The sequence below is a fragment of the Panthera uncia genome, chromosome A2 (assembly GCF_023721935.1).
Source record: "Panthera uncia isolate 11264 chromosome A2, Puncia_PCG_1.0, whole genome shotgun sequence".
In the NCBI taxonomy this organism is placed as follows: Eukaryota; Metazoa; Chordata; class Mammalia; order Carnivora; family Felidae; genus Panthera; species Panthera uncia.
In genome coordinates, this window is record NC_064816.1 from 141991400 (window position 1) to 142012551 (window position 21152).

The window sequence follows — 21152 nt, forward strand, 5'->3', positions numbered from 1 at the left end:
CAGACAGCAAGAGACAGCATGAGCAGGGGAGAGACAGCATGAGAGAGAGAAAGGGAGACACAGAATCCAAAGTCAGCTCCAGACTCTGAGCTGTCAGCACAGAGCCTGATGGGAGGTTTGAACCCGTGAACCGCGAGATCATGACCTGAGCCGAAGTAAGACACTTAATCGACTGAGCCACCCATGTGCCCCACTGGCCCTATCTAACTCTTAAACACCAGTTTTAGAGATAAGGAACTTACTTATCAAAGTTGTATAACTAATTAGTATGAGAGATGTAGGTAATATGGCAGTTGGTTACTGTTAAAAATGTGAAATTTATGACTTCTCTAATTTTCTCTATTTTTGCTTTGTGTTTTTCATGTCTGCAGTTTGTCTTTCTTAGTTTTCTCCTCATCTCTGTATATTCCCATCTTTTACTTTTTTTCATTTCTCTTCAGTTAGCCATTATGTAGAATTAATATATATTTTTAAATTAATGTATATTTTTAAATCTTTATCAAATAATTTTATCTTCTGTTTCGGTTTTTGGAAAAAGGATTATGTAACTTTTATGTGTCTCACAACTTACCGTTACTAACAGAGCCCCACAACATTTTATCTGCAAAAAGATTTCCAGTCTTGTAATGGGAGAAGAGTATTGGTCAGAGTAGGCTGGATGGGCAAGAATTATCAGGAAAGCCCACAGGGGAGGGACACTTGGATGGCTCAGTCCGTTTAACATCGACTTCAGCTCAGGTCATGATCTCACAGTTGTCACAGTTGGTGGGTTCCAGCCCCACATTGGTCTCTGTGCTGACAGCTCAGAGCTTGGAGCCTGCTTGCAATTCTGTGTCTCCCTGTCCTGTCTCTCTGCTCCTCACCCACTCACACTCTGTCTCTGTCTCTCTCTGTCTCTCAGAAATATATGACCATTAAAAAAAAACTTAGAAAAGAAAATCACGCAGGGGGTGGATTATGATAGAAACACTCACTAAAATAAGTCATGAATCTACTTGTTCCTCATACTTTTTTTTTTTTTCTAAGCCTATTGTGGGGCTTGAACTCACGACTTTGAGATCAAGACCTAAGCTGAGATCAAGAGTCAGAAACTTAACCGACTGAGCTACCTAGGCACCCCTTGTTCCCCTTTGACAATTAAAATATAAATGCTAATGTGTGAGTGCTATTTTAAAAAAGGGAAGATGAATATTAGAACTTTCTTTTTGTGAGAATTTTGTTGAAGACCTAAAGGCAAAGAAAAAGAACAGCTAGAGGAGTGTATATCCCAAGATGGAAGCTTTCAGTTAAAGTCATCTGAAAAGACTTGAAAGCTAAAGGGTATGGTTATAATCTTCATAATTACCCAGAAAAGAAAGAAATTAGGGAGATTTCTGTGTATTACACAGTCATGGAGAACAGACAGTTTTACTTACAAATTTACGTTCAGGGACTAAATAAAGTAAAAGGGAAAACCTTTTTTCAGAGTCAAATGATAGAATTTACAATAAAGTTGTCTTTAGAATCTATTTGGATTCATGTAAAAGAAAACTCTTGTTGAAGAAAATGTAGGGATGCCTGGATGGCTCAGTCAGTTAAGCAACTCTTGATTTCAGCTCAGGTCATAATCTTATGGTCTGTGGGTTCAAGCCCCATATTGGGCTCTGGGCTGACAGTGCAGAGCCTGCTTGGGATTCTCTGTTTTTTTTCTCTCTCTCTGCCCCTCCCCAGCTTGTGCACACTCTCGCTTTTGCTCGTGCTCTCTCTCTGTCTCTCAAAAATAAGTAAACATATTTTTAAAAAGGTAAGAAAATGTTATTATATGACATAACAAGAAGTCCAGAGGTAGATTTCATTGTTAGTCAATTCAGTGATGCAGTTTCTTTTTCTCTCTCTGCATTGTCATCATTAGAGAATTGACTTCATTCTCCTGCCTCCACAGATTGGCTGTAGCAGTTATGTATATTGCATACAGCCAGGAAAATTTCCAGAGGAATAGAAGTAGATTTTTCTTCTCGGTATGTCTGTTTAGAAGCAAAGGGAACATTGGACACATTAGCCAGAATTGAGTTCCACACCATTCCTAAACTAATCTTTGTTGATGGGCATGGGATTAGGTTTTGATAATTATGTGGGATGAAATGGATATATATGTGGGTAGTTCAGTCTTCATAATCACTATGGCAACTAGTGTAACAACTCTTAAGAAGTAGATTAAGAATTTATCGATGAAATAATAAATTCAGAAGTAAAACAGTGAAACATAAATCTCTGTCCACCACTAAATGCTGCATGATTTTAGTGAGGTTCCTTCATTTCTGTAAACACACATCTCCCTATGTGTAAAAATGGAGATGATAATGCCTCGTTCATAAAGTGTTTTAATTTTTTTTAATATTTGTTTATTTTTTAGAGAGAGAGAGACAGAGTGATGGCGGGGAGGGCAGAGAGAGGGGAAGACACAGATCCAAAGCAGGCTCCAGGCTCTGGCTGTCAGCACAGAGCCCGACACAGGGCTCGAACCCACGAATTGCAAGATCATGACCTGAGTCGAAGTCGGACACTTAACCGACTGAGCCACCCAGGTGCCCCTATAAAGTTGATTTTAGAATTAAATCATATTTAGTCTGTCTTAACTAAGACAGAATGAATTTTAACATTTCATAAGTATTTGGTAAATATGTAGCCCTACCATTACTGGTACTTTTACCTCTGTAGTTTTGTACTCAAAGAAAATGATGTAAAAATGGAATTTTCACTTTAAATATGAATTTTCACTTTGTTTTTCCTGAAGCTATAAGGGCCTGGACCAGAGTTGTTGCCGTGCAAAGTTTCTTCTGTAGTCTTTTCTTAGTAGCGACCAAAACAGGGAAAGCAGTAAATTGAGTATGAGCTGCCACTAAAAGAGTTTGTTTACATGGTTGTGTCAACTAGTACTGTACTATTTATATTTGAGATAACATGAGAACCGAAGTGACACATTTTATGGAAGTGTGCTATTCTTAGTGTATTAATGACATATTCGTAATTTCCCTTAATGAAGGCTTTTTTTTTCACTATAATAAAAAGCGTAAGCTGGTTAATGTAAAATTCTCTCTCATTCTTTGATATTTGCAGATGGTTTATTCAATCAGTATATCAGTCAACAAGAATATAAGCCACGATGGAGTCAAATCATTCCCAAAAGCACCAAGGGTAAGCCCTGTTTTCTAGATTGTGAGTCTTGCTGTCATGTCTCAGCTTCACTCTTCTCAAGTTATCCAATGCTTTGCTAAGGAAAAGCAGGTGTTTAAAACAAGACCTAGGTAACTTAACTAGATGAGTTAGTTTATTATATTTTTCTCTTGAATCTTTTTGTTTCACCACTAAAACAGAAGGCTGAGCGGTTTTCACACAGAATACCCTCATAAACTGCCTTTATAGAGGTACCGTAAAATTATGGGCATATGTATTGTAATGCTAGACATGTTCCTGATAAACCTTCGATTCTGCAGAATTGCTCGCTGAAGCTAACAGGGCTTATGAGAAAAGTAGGAATGGGGCCTACCAGTGTAAATCCATGGAACATTTTAAGCGTATATTAATGAAAACTAGTGTAGTAACCCTAATAAAAATAAATACTAGTACAGTTAACTCTTCACAGGCACTTATATTGAGCATCACGGTGACTTTGGAGCCGTAAACCCTTGGACTCTTGCTTCCGTCTTTGAGCTGTTGACCCTAGAGGGTATTTATCATAATTTCTATTATTCAGACGTTGTTTCTCCTTTATCAGTCATTTTTGAGGTAATTTTCATCAGAGAAACACGTAGCAGACAGATTTTAGTTGTGTATTGGAAAACTAATGGATTAAATATATAAAATGCAAATGTTAGTGTTTTAGTCTATTCTTGAAAATGGCAATCCTGATTGGGGGGGAAGAAGGAAGAAAAGATCAAACTTCAATATAACGAGCTGCAAAATCTTAACTAAATTGGAAAGAAGAAGGTTTACAGAGAACTTCTGAAGAAATGGTCCTTGAACATAGTAGTAATGGAATGTTTCTGTTTCGCATCTCATTTTCTTTCTGCATATGAGAACTGACATTTCAGTCTTTTTCATGGTACCCCTGTGAAATTAGTAAAATCTTGGATGGTCCCTGTTTTCCATAGGAGAAAGCTGATACAGGGAAAATTATTAACCAAAGTAATGTATTTCAATTAGGAGAGGTATAAAGAAAACCTTAGGTTTTTTGGTTTACATTAAGTAAGACATTAGAATCCTACAACCCTACTGAACCACTGAAATGAAGTTATATCTTCATTAATACAAGATTTGGTATAAAGTAAGATTTGATACAAGTTGAACAGTAGTTCTACAGAAGTTTTAAAGTTTCCTTGATTATATTTCAAACTTCCCATTAAGCTCTGTGATGGAAATAGGAATCAAAAGGAAGTAAATCTTAACACTTCTCAGTCAGTACTCAAAATATTTGGTAAACTATGCGGTAATATAAATTAATATGAAACTTGATAACATCTTGGTTTTCAGTAGCTAGCTGTATGAACTTTGAAATTCATTATACTAAGTTAGGTATGCCTGGTATAGAGACCTGAGATCTCAGTCTGTAACTGCTTTCCACCTTTACTGTGTCACTCCAGTACTTTAGAGTTTATTGTCTTATGCTTTTGTGGAATATCCTCTGTTCTTGCTGATTTATGGCACTGGTCATAAATACACTGAAAATAGTTTCCTGTTGCATTAATAGCCTGAAAGAAAGCAGGCAAAGGAGCAAGGTAATTACTATAAACACAGTTACACTCTTCTTTTGAGTCTTTTTACTGGTTCTTAATGTTGAATGAATAAATGTGTTATTTACACTACTCGTTACAGACTTACGAAGTCAGTCTAGATTTACGGTTATTCTGTGTTATTCTTTTAAAATAAAATATTGTTTCTTCTTCAGGTGATGGAGAAGATAACCGACCAGGAATGAGAGGGGGCCATCAGATGGTTATTGATGTTCAAACAGGTGAGGAATACTTGCAATGGAAAGCAAATTCATTTAAAAATTACACATTTAAAAGTATCAGGTAAGCACGAATATACTTTTTCCCATCGATTGCAGAGGTTAAATGTTATCGACCATAACCAAGTTGCAAAGAAAATAGACATTAGCCATAGCTTTAATATAGACAAGGTAGCGACATATGAGAGAGGAGAGGCTGCTGCACAGAGAACATTAGATAAACTAAAAGAAACGTGTAGCCCTTTGTAGCTCTGTGTGTGCGTGTGTGTGATTGTATATGTTTTTGATTTTCATAGCAAACTGTTGGAGTATTTCTTCTGGCTTCTCAGTGCATTCATAATTTCATGCCATAATATGGGCATTATTGCAATAAAAGAGAATTAAGATCTTTTTTGAGAGAAAGAATATCAAGTTAAGTAGCTTAAATGTTGGTAGACCCACTAATTGCTTAACATTGTTCACAAGCCTATAAATAATTTGTTTTAGTTATTCTTCTTCGCTGCCTTTTAAATTTTATTCTGTACCTTGGTACTGAAAATTTTCCCTAGGTTTCTACAGCCTAGGACAGCTTAGGTACCATTGTATTTAGAGGTTAATGCTAAAATTATAGTAGATTTCAAATTACCATCTGGAAAAGCAAATAATACCAAGAAGTCAGTGTAATTTTACTTTATTGTTTGGTTTTAGAAAACTTTACTTCAGGGAGTGCCAATATCGATCCACGTAATAAATTAGTTTTACTTTTGCAGTTCTGTTATTGTGTTAAGCTGATTCATAGTGCTTCAGGAATAATTTGTTGATTCATGTCATAAAACAATTAAGTACAAAAGTTATCACAGCATAGGTAATAATCTTCTAGGCATTAATGTATTTTCACAAATGTTTTATAAGTAACAAAAGAGAAATGATAATATTTCTCTTAAAATTAACTGCTAGATTTGTATAGTAACCTGTGAGCTGGTTTAGGAGTATTATTGGGGTCTCTGAAAAAGGTTCATTTCAAGGCTTAGGAACTTGTTTTCCTAATCCTAGTCTCTCTCCCCAAATCTCTTCCCTCCTACAGGTATAAGTTTGACTCAGCTGTGGAATCTTAAGTATCTTTTTTTCTACCTGAGCATCCAATAAATATACATATGCTTATTTGTTAGTGAACCAGATGTAACTTTTACACGTATATTCTTTTCTGCCACCATTCTCTGTCCTGTTTATGAATGGGCTTTATGGGGGCCCAGGATACTCTTGAAACGATTTTTAGTATTTTTGTCTGTCTTTGTGGAGTTTACTGCGAAGATCCGTTACCATATATATATACGTATATATGTGTGTGTGTGTGTGTATCTATATATATATATACACATATATATACGTATATATATACATACATACACACACACACACACACACACACACACACATATATATGTATATTTTTTTAAATGTTTATTTATTTTTGAAAGACAGAGACAGAGCGTGAGTGGGGGAAGGGCAGAGAGAGAGGAAGACACAGAATCTGAAGAGGCTCCAGGCTGTGAGCTGTCAGCACAGAGCCCAATTTGGGGCTGGAACCCACGAACCATGAGATCATGACCTGAGCCAAAGTCGGACGTTTAACTGACTGAGCCACTCAGGCACCCCGCATTACCATATTTTTTAAGGGTTAATACTTATATTAATTTTTGACATTCTATGGTAAATAGTGTTGAACTAAGTAGTCACAATTTCAAATAAAATTCATTACTTATTCTTAAGTGGTATTCATATTTGAAATAATAGTGTTACAAAGTAAACCGTTGCCCACCCCTCCCCTCTCCTTGTATTTTTCCCAGATTATTTGTTGCTCAATCTGGGGTGTATGAAGAAGAGAGTAGTAGGTGATAAAGTCAGAGAGGTAATGAGGGGCCAGATTGTGTTCAGTCTTTTAGGCCTTTGTTGGCACTTCACCTTTATTCACAGTGAGATGGGAAGGCATTGTTGGACTTTAAGAAGTGTGATGAAATGGGGCACCTGGGTGGCTCAGTCTGCTGAACGTCCAACTTTGGCTCAGGTCATGATGTCACGGTTCGTGAGTTCGAGCCCCTCATCAGGCTCTCTGCTGTCAGGGCAGATCCTGCTTCAGATCCTCTGTCTACCTTTTTCTCTGCCCCTCCCCACTTCACGCATGCTTCTTCTCCCTCTCTCTTATCAAAAATAAAAATAAACGTTAAAAAAAAATGTGATGAACTGACTTTACATTTTAACAAGACAAATTGGATTAAGGGCAGAAGCAGAGAGACCTTTTAGGAAGCAGTTGGCTTACTGGAGAATGATAATAGCATTGGCTTACGCCAAAGTGGTAACAGTAATGTTGAGAATTGGTGGAATTTTGGATGTATTTGAAGGTGTCAGTTGACATTATTTGCTGATGGATTGGATGTGAGGTGTGAGAGAAAGCAGTGAAGGATGACTGAAGGTTGTGACTTGAGCAATTGGAAAAATAGTGTAGCCATTCCCTAGATGAGTAAAACAAGAGGACCGATATGGTAGATTGTTCAGCAACTCAGGTTTAGGCAGGTTAAGTTTGAGATGCCAGTTAGACATCCAAGTAGGTCTGTCAAATACGTAGTTAGATATATTAGTTTGAGGTTCAGTAGACAGGTCTGGGCAGAATAATCATTTCCCTCTGTGTATTTGCACAGCACATTTTTCATACTATTATTTTTACTACGATTTCCGTATTGTTTTAGAGCTGCTTGAATGTGTGGTATGTATCCCCTGCCTCTCTATGCAGTTTCCCCATCTCTGTCCCCCAGTCTTAGTGGTCTTACTGAGAGGGGAATGGCAGACCTCTTGCCTTAGTTAATTTTATGGCCACAAAGCCTGGTCTGGAGGACATGTACACTAACTATTCATTGAATTGAATCAAAATTTTAAAATCCATTTTCCTTCAAGTAGAAAGAAAAATATTTACTTGGAAACTATACTCTGACATTGCTGTAATCCTTGATGAGTAGATTGTGTTATAATATCATTTATTATAACAGACTAATATTTTTCTGAGGTGAATTTATGTTGTTATATTCTAATATATTTAACTTTTCTGGTGATTCTGCTTATTCTTGAACATAGACTATGCTTCCTTAAAGCTGTAGTTATCATTAGTTTAGGATCAACGTAGAAAAATTAAATGTTATGTAGAGCTTTGCATTCTTTAGGGCAACATTTGGTGCTTTCTGAATTTAATTTGGGTACAAATCAGAATCTGTGATGTTTTTGGGTTTGTTCTTTAGAAATCTTTCTATTTCTGTTATAAAACTATTAATAGCATGATTTACCAAAGTGTTTTCATATACTTTTTTATTTCATAATATATGTACCAGAGCCCTCTTATAACTGCTACCATGAGGTTGACCTTAATCATCCTCAAAGAGATTATATTTATTGCAGATCTTTGAAAGAACTTTTTCTAGTCCAGTCTTATTGACATAGCAATCAAGTATAGGCTGAGGTTTGAGTTTGTGAGAAAGGGGTGTATGTGTTAGACATACCTGGGTTTGAATCCTGACTTTTTCTTTGAACGTGAATGAGTTGTAATGATGATAAAAATAGGAATAATAAATTGTTGGGAGAATTAAATAATATATATAATGTATATATTATTTATAGAGTATGTATTTTTATGTGCAACATAGTAATATACAATATAAACTGATTGGTTCTGACAAGAGAATTCTATGCAAGTCTAGAGACCTTTCTTTTTGTTTGTGTTTTTGACAGAATCTTACAGTAGAAATATTTTAAAACAACTAAAACCTTTTGAAAAATAATTTAAAACAACTTGAAAGGCAGTCCTAAGGAAAAAAAAAAAATAACTTACCCATAATCCCACGTTCTAACTAACCAATGTTATTTCAGTATAATTTGTTTCATCTTTTATATACATTGTCATGGATGTTTTAGAAAGGAAGGGAAATCATAAATACACTTCTAAGATTTTTAGAAAATTTAATAATTTTGCTCATAAGGATTAAGTAGGTTTAGTAGTAAAGAATGACTTTCCCCAAATAGTTTAAAAAACCTAGAAGTTTTACGTTTATAAAGTTGATGCCAAAGTAGTAAAATGTAGTTTAGAGACACCCAGTCACTGTTTTAAGTATGCATTTTAAAGATCTCCAGGGCAAGAGCTCTTTACCTGGTGAAGATATATACAAAATTTTGTTTGTATGTACATTTTTCTGAGAGAATCCATGAATTCAGATCATCAAAAGCCTCTTTTTTTTTTTTTTTTAAGTTTATATATTTATTTTCAGAGAAAGAGAGGGAGAGGAAATTCCAAGCAGGCTCCTCTCTGTCAGTAGAGAGACTGGCGTAGGGCTTGATCTAACGAACCACGGCATCATGACCTGAGCCAAAATCAAGAACCAGATGCTTGACCAACTGAGCCACCCAGGTGCCCCCAGATTATCAAAAGAACCTTAACTCAAAAAGTTAAGAACACCTTCACTACAGTAAAACTTCATAAAGTTCATTTCAACTTCCTTAAAGTGGCTTGTATTTGAAAGCAATTATTGCTTCCCAGTGTTTCATGTGTCTCATTTTCTTAAATATTAAAAATATAATGGTGCCTAAATTTTCTTTTTTTTTCCACTTTATAGTTTGTTTTGTTTTTTTTTTTCATTTTGCTACAGCTCTAAGGATGGAGTAATTATTTAGAAAAGTACTTGATGGCATAAATTTTACTAGTTAATTTCAGAGCTTTCTACCATCCTAAGCGAATTCCATCATTTCTACTGTGGTAGAGAAGAAATATGGTATTTTGTCCTACTGTCCTATTTGTCCTATTTTGAATGTGGATGTCCGTTTTATTGACTGTAATCCCTATACCTGGTACCTCTCTACTTCAGTTCTTCAACTCTGAATTATGTTTCAGCTCTGGGTAAAATAACGCAAATTTAAAGAGAGAAATGGCATGTCTGTTCTGTTTCAGTGTAGAAGTCTGAAAGACTTCTGAAGAAGTCAGATGAAAATTTAAATATCCATTGTACCAGGCAGTTCTTTGCTGTGGAACTCTCATTGAATTTTGAGAACCTGCAGTGCCGTGCCTTTTTTCCTCTCTCAGGATAGGTAGTAAGACTCAGGCAAAGTCCTGGTATTTGATATCTACAAAAGAAATTAAAGGGGTGTTGCTTGTCACTTGGTGGAGCCCTTTTGTGGAAATCTGAACCTTTGACTATTCTGTACTAATTATATGAAAGTTCGTTTGTTCTTCCTTCCCTTCCTCCCTCCCTCCCTTCCTCCCTCCCTCCCTCTTTGTCTTTCTTTCTCTCTTCCTCCCTCCACCATTCCTTTTTTCCTTTTTCTTTTCTTTCTTTCCACAATGCTGTATATAGATTTTCCTTAAATTCCTTAAAGAAACTTATGAAGGAAATAGGTGAATATGAGTTTTAGTTGTGAATTACAAATACATTCATTTGGCTATATTTCTTTAGCTATGTCACGAGTGTTTTTTCTTTTATACAGTTACCAGAAAAGAATTCTGGAAATCCAGCCTTTAAAAAAAATTTTTTTTAATGTTTATTTATTTTTGAGAGAGAGAGAGAAAGAGAGACAGAGCCAGAGTATGAGCAGGGGAGGGGCAGAGAGAGAGAGAGGGAGACACAGAATTTGAAGCAGGCTCCAGGCTTTGAGCTGTTAGCACAGAGCCTGATACGGGGCTCGAACCCATGGACTGGACCATGAGATCATGACCTAAGCTGAAGTTGGATGCTCAACTGACTGAGCCACCCAGACACCCTGGAAATCCAGCCTTAATTAAGGATACAAAATATATTCAAATATATATACTGAAAATACAGCCTTTTAGCAGGGAAAGTGTATGTTGAATTTAACCAAAGGATCAGTCTCAAGATAGTTTTGTAATTATAGCTATAGTAAGAATATGGTTCTATTTAAAAAGGGAGGCAGATAAATCCAGTTGATAATTTGTTGGGTCATGAGAGTTCAAGGGAACAGCTAAAGAAGACAAGGTTGAAGAATATGTAAAACAGCTTTCCCCTTCTCATGTATTCCTCTCTTCAAAATTTTCAAGTTAATTTAAGGTCTTACTAACTGCATTTTCAGAAGGATTAAACTCTTGAATTAAATGCCCTGACAGGGTTTCATTTTTATCTTGACTATAAATTTGTGTTTCTTAAAACTTTTTTTAAATTTCATTTGTTTTTCTCATTGTCTATATTATTAATTGAACTAAGAATTAAAGTAACTTCCTTTACTATCTTGTTAGCTCTTCTCCTAACACACATAAATTTTACTTAAGGTTGGGCCCATGCTGTGTGAGTGTATGTGTATTCCATACAGTTTCAAAGTGGAAACGTGGATCTAATTACGAAAATAGTGTGCCATCTTGTGGAGGATTTTTCAGACAGTAAAGTCAGGTTTACCCAGAAGAATTAGTAGGAGGATAGGTACTGCAGTCGGGCCCATAAGATAAAAAGCCTGCCTCTTTGTGCAGAATGGTGTTAAGACACTGATGTGTTAACATTTCTACCTTATTTTTAGTGTAAATAAGATGTGTATACGAGTACTGCTAGTAGTAACTAACTATAGGGTTTATTTAGTACTGGTGCCAAAAAGATTTGTGCTTAAGAATGTGGTTGAATTTTAGTTTTTGTGGCCTCAGTAACGACAGATTGATTGATTGATCATTGATTCAGTCTCTTAGAATGAAATTGGTTTGACATCTTGAACTTAGGCCGTTATTGGTCACTTTACTTCCAATCCCTCTCTTTTGCCGGCTTCTCCTTCTTGATCAAGTCCTATCATGCTTCACGTTCAGAATTGGCCTAGTTGCGTGTCTGCTTAGGATCTTCTGAAGCTACTGTATGGTCTGTGGAGTTGAGTTTGGAGCCTTTATGTTGTTATTTAACCCCTTCCACGATCTGGCCACTACCTTTTTAACCTTTTGTGTTCTTTTAAATCGAACAGTGCGTTTATTCATCATACAGTGTTAACCACTTTGCATGCATTATTTAATTTAGTTCTCACAGTAGCTTTATAAACTAGGTGCTGTGTGCTGTTTTGGATGTAAGGAGACCAACGGTGGTAGAGCTTTAATTCTATCTCAGATCTGCCTGACTTTAGAATCCATGTGCTTTAAGATACTTCTCATGTGTTTTTCTGTCTCTGTACCTTTGTTATACTTTTTACTCTGCTTGAAAAGTCCTCCTCTCCATTTCCCATTCTGCCACCAAAGCCATCTTCTGATGGATAGGTCACATGCCACTGCCACCATGAAACCTTTCCTGAGTCCCTTCCACCAGGTATACTCTCTTCCCTCTTTTGAACTCCCCATGGTGCTTTTTACCTTTCTTATGGCACTTAGGCTGCCCTGCGTTATGGTGACTTATGTGCCTGTTTTATATTCTTTCTTTCTTTCTTTTTTTTCTTTTTTTTTAATGTTTATTTGAGAGTGAGCACGTGCTAGTGTGAGCAGGGGGAGGGGCAGAGAGAGAGGGAGACAGGATCCCAAGCAAGATCCTCTGCGTGCTGGGAGAAATGGATAGCCACAATAGCCTGTGCTCCTTTAAGAAAAAAATATAGAGAAAGAGCTGCTGCTTGAGGAGGACTGTACTGCCCAGGGATGTACGTGAATTGTTACATAACCTATAAGCATGAGACTGGACCCTGTTGCGAATAATGTTTTTTCTGTTTCCTTCTCCCTACAGTTCTCTCCAGTGATTTCTATAATCTTTAAAAGTTTTTGATACCCTTTACTCATTAATTAATACTTTTGCTCGTGTTTATTTCTAGATAATATTTCATCTCTGAATGATTTAAATGATGAGATGATTTAATTAAAAATTTGTCATGCATTTCATTCAGGTATGTCAAAAGGTCCTGCTTCCATCCGACTCATTCAATTTTACTATTAAACTTCAACTGGGACTACAAAGCTTTCACAGACAAGAATGACATCTTGGATTAATTCCATTGGGATGCTTGCTCTCTGCCAGATTTTATTTTGCTCAGCTATCAATGAGGCTGTTGTGGAAATGTGGGTTTTCTTTGCTGTGAGAATTTATGCGTACAAAGAGACCTGCTTTTCAGAAAGAACATTGAGAACCCAGAGCCCAAGAGGAAGGGTTATTAAAGTTAATGAACCAGGGTAACCTTATCCAAAGGGTACCCAGAAACACTATAAAACAAAAGGTCAATTGCTATTGCTATTTTAGTTATGTATCGCCTCCCTCTCCTGGCCTCAGAATTTATCAGGGTTAATTGCATTTACAGTGAAGCCTTGGCAAATAATTTTTAAGGCAGATGAAAATTCTTTAATTTTTTTATTCCTGTAAAACTTGAAGTATCTGGGCATCACCGCATGTCATTTGGGAAACAGAATGTTACTTAACTAATGAAAATGGATTGTTGTATAGTTCTGAGATATTATTTTTTAACGGTTTAAAATAATTGCCATTATTTCACATTTGTACAGAGCCAGAGTGTTCTAGGTACTGAGTTAGACATGAAATCAGATACAATAATGCTGTTTTTATTGCATCTGTGGTACTTAGTAACCACAGAGGATTTTTTATTTTTGTGCATGTCTTAGAGGTAAAAGTGCTGTTCATGCTTGATAGCCTTCAGAATGTTTTTGTGTAGCTTACATCTGAAGAACTATGCCACAACACTGAGAGTTTTGTAAGTGAAAAAACTAAGACCCAGGGAGATTATGTGGCCTGTACTTGATTTGACTACCCAGTTAGCACTAGAACTCGGTCCTGTCCCAATGGTATGTTCCTACCCAGAAGCATTGTTTTGATTTCCCTAGCTTCTTGGGGCATAGAATGGGGCATTTCACTTAGAAAATTCACTTAGGGTTTGAAATTATATGAAAATATGATAAAAATTTCTTAGACAAAAGTCTAGCTCTGTGAGTGGCAAGAATTTTCTTAATGGTGTCACAGTATTTCGAAGTGCACTTTGAATTGTAACCCTTCATGGTAGGACAAAACTTAGATGCCAGCCTCCACATATGTAGGCCTAGGGCGTGTCAGTTAGGTAGTAGGTGGTTTTATAGTGTTCCTGTATGTCTTATTTAACTTTTTAAAAAAGGGGGGTACCTGGCTGGCTCAGTTGGTAGAGCATGTGACTCTTGACCTTGGGGTGGTGACTTTGAGCCCCACGTTGGCATAGAGTTTACTTAAAAAAAAGGAAAGAAATGCCATAACTTAAAAAAAAATAAATAAATAAATTGGTGGGACTTGTGTAACAAGCAGACAGAGTCATTTAAAAGGGGGTTATATTTGAAGAAAAGAAAGGCACTATTATAAAGAAGGATGTGGATGGGACATGGTGTTATGTGTAAAGATTTTCACTACCCACTGGGCAAGAAATCTATTTTGTTGCAGTGCAGCAGTCCATGGGTATAATAGACATTTCAGAGTTAAAAGAAACCAAATTCTCAAGATACCTAGAATGACTTAAAGGTTGATTTCTGAGGAGTTACCCCTACCATTGTATATTTGGAAGAAATTTCCCCATTTTCCATGGGAATGCCAAGGCTGTACATCACCTTATTCTTCAGGTGTCTAACTCACAGCTAGTTTTAACCATTGTTTTTGATACTGCGATAGAGGGAAATAGTTTTAATGTGAAGGGTTGTTTGTTTGTTTTTTTCCAGAAGTCGCGAGATGTCTTTATGTTGTATTTTAGGCCATCTTTTCCCTTAGGGTTCCTTTTTTTTTTTTAAACGATGTGAAGCTGCATTGCTAAGAAACTGCCAAATGTGAACTTTCCACAGCCTAACACAGAGAGTCCTAAACTGGCTGCACATCAGATTCACCCTGGAAACTTTAAAAAATGCAGACTCTTCTTACCGACTGAAGACCTATGAAATCAGAATCTTGAGGATGTCTCTTAGTTATTTGTACTTTTATAAGTCTCTCGAAATGGTGGTCCTACAGCAGCCTTTCCATATACCCATGTTTAGGAGATACTAGTCTAGGGTATATTTTGGAATGCCATCCATTTACAAATTTCATTTTTAAGTTTATTTAGATATGCCTTAAATGATCTTAGAAACAATGGCTAGATCTGGGTGCCTTTACTTAAATTTTATCGTTAAGTTTTTTTTATACATATTTTTCTAATTTTCATAGAGACCGTTTATTTGTTTGGTGGCTGGGATGGAACTCAAGATCTTGCTGACTTCTGGGCGTACAGTGTGAAGGAGAACCAGTGGACATGTATCTCTAGAGACACTGAGAAAGAGGCAAGTTCTCAGACTTTTCATCCATCTGTATTATGATAGGGGTGTGGGTGTACACTTCCTTTTCCAGATGATTTGTAGTCCTTTCTCATGTCTGTCCACAGTAGTAGCAGAAGAATTCGTGGTGAACCGGTGAACTTCTATACCTGGTTCTTCAACTACTGGTACATGAACAGATCTATTTCATAGGGATAAATAGAAATGAGTATTGAATATAATATAGTTTTTAACTATGTTAGCCTGGAAATGTAACTGCGTATTGATCTTTTTTCTCATGTCTCTGTCACCTCTACTCTTACTTTGAGCATTCGTCTTATTTTAATTTCCTCTGGGAAAATACGCTTTTAATGTCCTTGCTTTTTCACTATTTTGGCCCTTTATTATTTGACTATATATATCAGTTTTCACAAATGATGTATATTTTATTCTTAACTAAAATTGTATTCACGTGTGTGTTGATACATATATACATAAAGCATTTTCTTAGTGAATACGATGGCTTGGATTTACAGCTTTGGATTAAAGAAGTGCATAATTATACACTAGTATAAAGCAAATGTTAATTCATTTATTTTTTCCAAATCTTTATAGAAATCTTTAAAATATTTATTTTTGAGAGAGAGAGACCGAGTACAAGAGGGGGAGGGGAAGGGAGAGAGGGAGACACCGAATCGGAAGCAGGCTCCAGGCTCCATGCTGTCAGCACAGAGCCTGACACAGGGCTCAAACCCACGAGCTGTGAGATCATGACCCGAGCCAAAGTCCGATGCTCAACCAACTGAGCCACCCAGGCGCCCCTAGAATTTTTTATCGTACCTTCCCATCTAAGCTGTTTCAGATTACGAGGTGACAAATAAACTTAACAAAATGGTAGGAGCTGAAAATGAAAAGTGAGGGGAAAAGACCTAATTCAAAATCCACTCCTATTAATCCAGGATGGCCATTTTAGAATGATCTGGTGCTATGCCTTTAATTCTAGGAAATTGGATTCCTGCTTACTTGGGGTGTTCATTGATTAATTTGAGTAGTTTTTATCTTTTCAAAGCTATCTTAAAATTCTGATTTCTGTTTGTTTTCCCATAAAAATATGTAAAAATGGCCTTTGTCTTTCAGTATTAAAGTACTATTTTCTGAAGTCATTATTTCTATCTTCAACAAAAATAAAGAGTGATCTAAAAAAATTCCTAATTTATTTTTCTTAAACTATTTTAAATCCAAGTTGATTGCATCTGTAATTATTCTTGCAGTAGTAAGTCTAGGGTTCATCCTGAAATCCTCCTTCTTCATCATTGAATATGCCTAATTGGTGCGTAAGTTCCAAGAGTTCTAGCACCCACTATCGCATTTCACATGTCTTCCTCTCTACTCCTTTTGGCACTAATTCCAACATTATGGTTTCTTTCTTAAACTTTTGCCTCCAATAGATGAAAAGTTAATGCTGGAGAAAAGCAAGGGAAGATAAATGCAAAATCAGGAGAGTGGCTCTTTTGGCAAAAGATGGGTTAGTTCACAGGGAGCCTTAAAGGTCATATTAATGTTCTACTTTTGAAGCTGGGCATGAGTATTACTTTTATATTATTTATATATGTTATAAACAATATTTGGAATGCAATTAATAAATATTTAAAACTAATACTGGGAAAATATAGAATTTATTTTGATGAGAATACTTTGTTTCTGTTATTTTGAAGTCAGTAGAGATAAGCGATGACCCATTACTAGAGTTCAGATTTATTATAGTTTATTATTTTCTTCATATAGATGCTGAAAAACCTTTTGTTGATCTTTCTGTGAAGTAAATAGTAATGGTATATGGCTGTAGCATAAATATTCATATTCATTTCTTCCAAAATTAAACAGTTAGTTAGTATTTCATATATCTAATTTTATTTTCTGTACCAGTGGGTACAAGTTATTGTTTGATGATACCACGAGACATGTGGTTTAAAAGTATGATGTACAGTAAAGAAGCAGTATTAATTTAATTCATTTTAATTTACTTAAATATGTATCTAATAACACATTTAGGAGATTGAAAGATAATAGAATGGTTCACCTCCTAGAATAATTATTTTAAATGTTCATTTAGATATGCAAGTAAGTTTTTATAAAAGTTTAAAAAAATATATTTTTCTTTAGTTTTGCATTTCTAAAGTTTCTTTAATGTCAGGCTTTGTGGAAGACAGCTAGATTCTCCTATCTGCTTCTCTGATCTCTTGTGACATGTTGTTTTCTGTGAAATATATGAAGAATATTGGACCTCACATAGATATGTTTCTGGAAAGGAGAATAGTATTTTAATAGCCTTTTAGATACTTACACATGGTCTTTTTTGATCTGATCTCATATCCCAAATTGACAAGTGGTTGTTTCTTAAAAGTGATTGATTGCATTATAGACTCAAACCATATTAGCTAACATTTTCTGTTACATTAAAATCCATTGTTCTATCTGCTCTTTGAGTGGATCTTTTACCCGTGCATGGTTTTTTTTACCCATGTATCAACCACTTGAAAATTACTAGTTTCCTGAGTTCTGCATATCTTCCAAATGTTGACATTTTATTATACAATACCCAAAATCCCCCATCTTTGTTAACATCCCTATCAATTTCATTAGAAAACTCTTTTAAGTATCACAAGTGGTAGATAGAAGTCAAGATCACAGTGGCAGATAAAAGTTTTAAAAAATTCTAATTTTGCTTAAAAACAAATTTAAAAATTTTAAATTTGCTTTACTTTTTTAAATAAAATTTATTGTCAAATTGTCTAACATACAGTGTGTAAAGTGTGCTCTTTACAGAGGGCGGTAGATTCCCATGGTTCGTCGCTTACATACAGCACCTAGTGCTCATCCCAGCAAGTGCCCTCCTCAGTGCCCATCACCCACTTTCCCCTCTCCGCCACGCCCTCATCAACCTTCAGCTTATTCTCTGTATTTAAGAGTCTCTTATGGTTTGCCTCCCTCCCTCTCTGTTTGTAACTATTTTTTTCCCCTTCCCTTCCTCCATGGTCTTCTCTTAAGTTTCTCAGGATCCACATATAAGTGAAAACATATGATACCTGTTTTTCTCTGACTGACTTCACTCAACATAATACCTTCCAGCTCCATCCACGTTGCTGCAAATGGCAGGATTTCATCCTTCTCATTGCCAAGTAGTATTCCATTGTATATATAAACCACATCTTCTTTATCCATTCATTAGTTGATGGGCATTTGGCCTCTTTCCATACTTTGGCTATTGTTGAAAGTGCTGTTATAAACATTGGGGTACACGTGCCCCTATGCATCAGCATTCCTGTATCCTTTGGATAAATTCCTAGTAGTGCTATTGTTGGGTTGTAGGGTAGTTCTATTTTTAATTTTTTGAGAAACCTCCATACTGTTTTCCAGAGTGGCTGCAGCAGCTTGCATTCCCACTGACAGTGCAGGAGGGTTCCCTTTTCTCCACATCCTTGCCAGCTTCTGTTGTTTCCTAAGTTGTTAATTTTAGCCACTCTGACTGATGTGAGGTGGTATCTCAGTGTGGTTTTGATTTGTATTTCCCTGATGATGAGTGACATTGAGCGTCTTTTCATGTGTCTGTTGGCCATCTGGATGTCTTCTTTGGAAAAGTGTCTATTCGTGTCTTCTGGCCATTTCTTCACTGGATTATTTGTTTTTCGGGTGTTGAGTTTGTTAAATTCTTTATAGATTTTGGATACCAACCCTTTATCCGCTATGTCATTTGCGAATATCTTTTCCCATTCCGTCGGTTGCCTTTTAGTTTTGTTGATTGTTTCCTTTGCAGTGCAGAAGCTTTTTATCTTCAGGAGGTACCAATAGTTCATTTTTGTTTTTAATTCCCTTGCCTTTGGAGATGTGTTGAGCAAGAAATTGCTGCAGCTGAGATCGAGGTTGTTGCCTGCTTTCTCCTCCAGGGTTTTGATGGTTTCCTGTCTCACATTGAGGTCTTTCATCCATTTTGAGTTTATTTTTGTGTATGGTGTAAGAAAGTGGTCTAGTTTCATTCTTCTGCATGTTGCTGTCCAGTTCTCCCAGCACCATTTGCTAAAGAGACTGTCTTTTTTCCATTGGACACTCTTTCCTTAAATTTGCTTTTAATGGGGCCCTTGGGTAGCTCAGTCGATTAAGTGTATCCAACTCTTGATTTCAGCTCAAGTCTTCATCTCAGGATCATGAGTTCAAGCCCCATGTTGGCTCTGTGCTGGGCATGAAGCCTATTTAAAATGTTTTTAATAATAAAAGTCATTAAAATTAATTTTTAATAATTTTTAAAATTAATAATATGTATTTTTAAAAATTTTAATAAACTTTGCTTTTATCATTGGATACAAATTTTGTCTGTTTTCCTTCAAAATGACATACTTCATTTTTCAGAAAATGCCTGTCATAACCATAATGTCTGGATAACCATATTTGGATTGTTAATTTTCTTTCAAGTAAATATAGTGTTCCATGGAGAAAGCAACTAGGTCAGCTTGTAACTCAGTCACATAAGGTACATTTCCTTGAAATAACCACCGTGTGTCAGGTAGCACTGTTTTACGGTTTTCTTTTTTTTTTAAGTATGGGTTTGTTTGTTTGTTTGTTTGTTTGTTTGTTTCTTTTTAAGTTTATTTATTTCGAGAGAGAGCAGAGGAGGGGCAGAAAGATAGGGAGAGAGAGAAAATCCCAAGCAGGCTCTGCACTGCAGTGTGGAGCCCAGCGCAGGGCTCAAAGCCACAAACCATGAGGGCCGAAATCAAGCGTCAGATGCTTAACTGACTAAGCCACCCAGGTGCCCCTGTTTTATAGTTTTCTAAATCTCTTTAATGTTCATCTTAACAGAAGGCAGCTGGATTCCTATCTGCTTCTGTATCCAATCTGTGGTTATATCAGAAGTTGTGTAGCCTCTGGAAAGTTTCATGGACACTCAAAAGATAATAAGAGTGAAAGGACAAAATTCTTACCCTTAGTGGTGGTATTAAACAAACAAACAAACAAACAAAAGGAAACTGTGTGGACTCCCTGAAGTATCTTGGAAACCCCAGAATGCACTGAGAACTGCTGCTTTAATTTAATCCACAGACCCTTTTTAGATATAGACACTAATCATGTAATACCTCAGTAATGTCCTTTATATGTGTCCCACTGTCACTCCCAACCCCCATCCCTGACCAAGACTCAGTTCATGATCATGCATTCATTTCAGTGTCATGTTTCTTTAGTCTCCTTTAGTCTGGAATAGTTCCTCAACCTTTCCTTATCTTTCTAGACCTTGACATTTTTGAAGAACACATAGTAATTATTTTGTAGACTGTCACTCCGTTGCCTTGTCTCTTCTTTCCTTGGGATTGGATTTAGGTTGAGCATTTTTAGCAGGAATACCATGTGGATGACATTGGGTAGCCCTTAGTATATCCTGTCAGGAGGCGCATTGTGTCAGCTTGTCTGGTACCTTTGATCACTTGTTTAAGGAGAGTGCCCTCCAGATTTTTCCCTCTCTATAATTAATATGTCATTTGTGAGGAGACATCTTGAGATTATGAAAATACCCTATTACTCATCAAACTTTCACCTTTAGCATCTATTGATGAAACTACTAAAGCTTTATCCAAAGTGATTATACCATTTTATATTTCTGCCAGAAATGTATGAAAGTTCTGGTTGCTGCCTATCTTCTTTCCCCATTGAATTGCTTTGGCGTGTTTGTCAAAAATCAATAGATCATATAAGTATATGTCTCTTTTTGAATACTCTAGCCTGCTCCATTATCTTTTGGTCTGCTCATATACCATTATGACACTTCTTGAGGTCAGGTAATACAAGACCTCTTTATCCTTCTTTTTAAAAATTATTTTGTGGGGCACCTGGGTGGCTCAGTTGGTTAAGCATCCGACTTCGGCTCAGGTCATGATCTCATGGTTCATTAGTTTGAGT

The 21152-nt window shown here is 36.2% G+C and overlaps 1 protein-coding gene across 1 annotated transcript in view; it reads left to right on the top strand.

The window, feature by feature from the left end:
• The window catches only part of MKLN1 (muskelin 1), a 180919-nt gene that overhangs the window by 94221 nt on the left and 65546 nt on the right, over positions 1-21152 (top strand). Inside the window, exons 7-9 of the mRNA XM_049642999.1 lie at positions 3097-3174; positions 4925-4990; positions 15121-15233. Coding sequence (XP_049498956.1) covers positions 3097-3174; positions 4925-4990; positions 15121-15233 — 257 coding nt within the window. The remainder of the gene's footprint in view (positions 1-3096; positions 3175-4924; positions 4991-15120; positions 15234-21152) is intronic.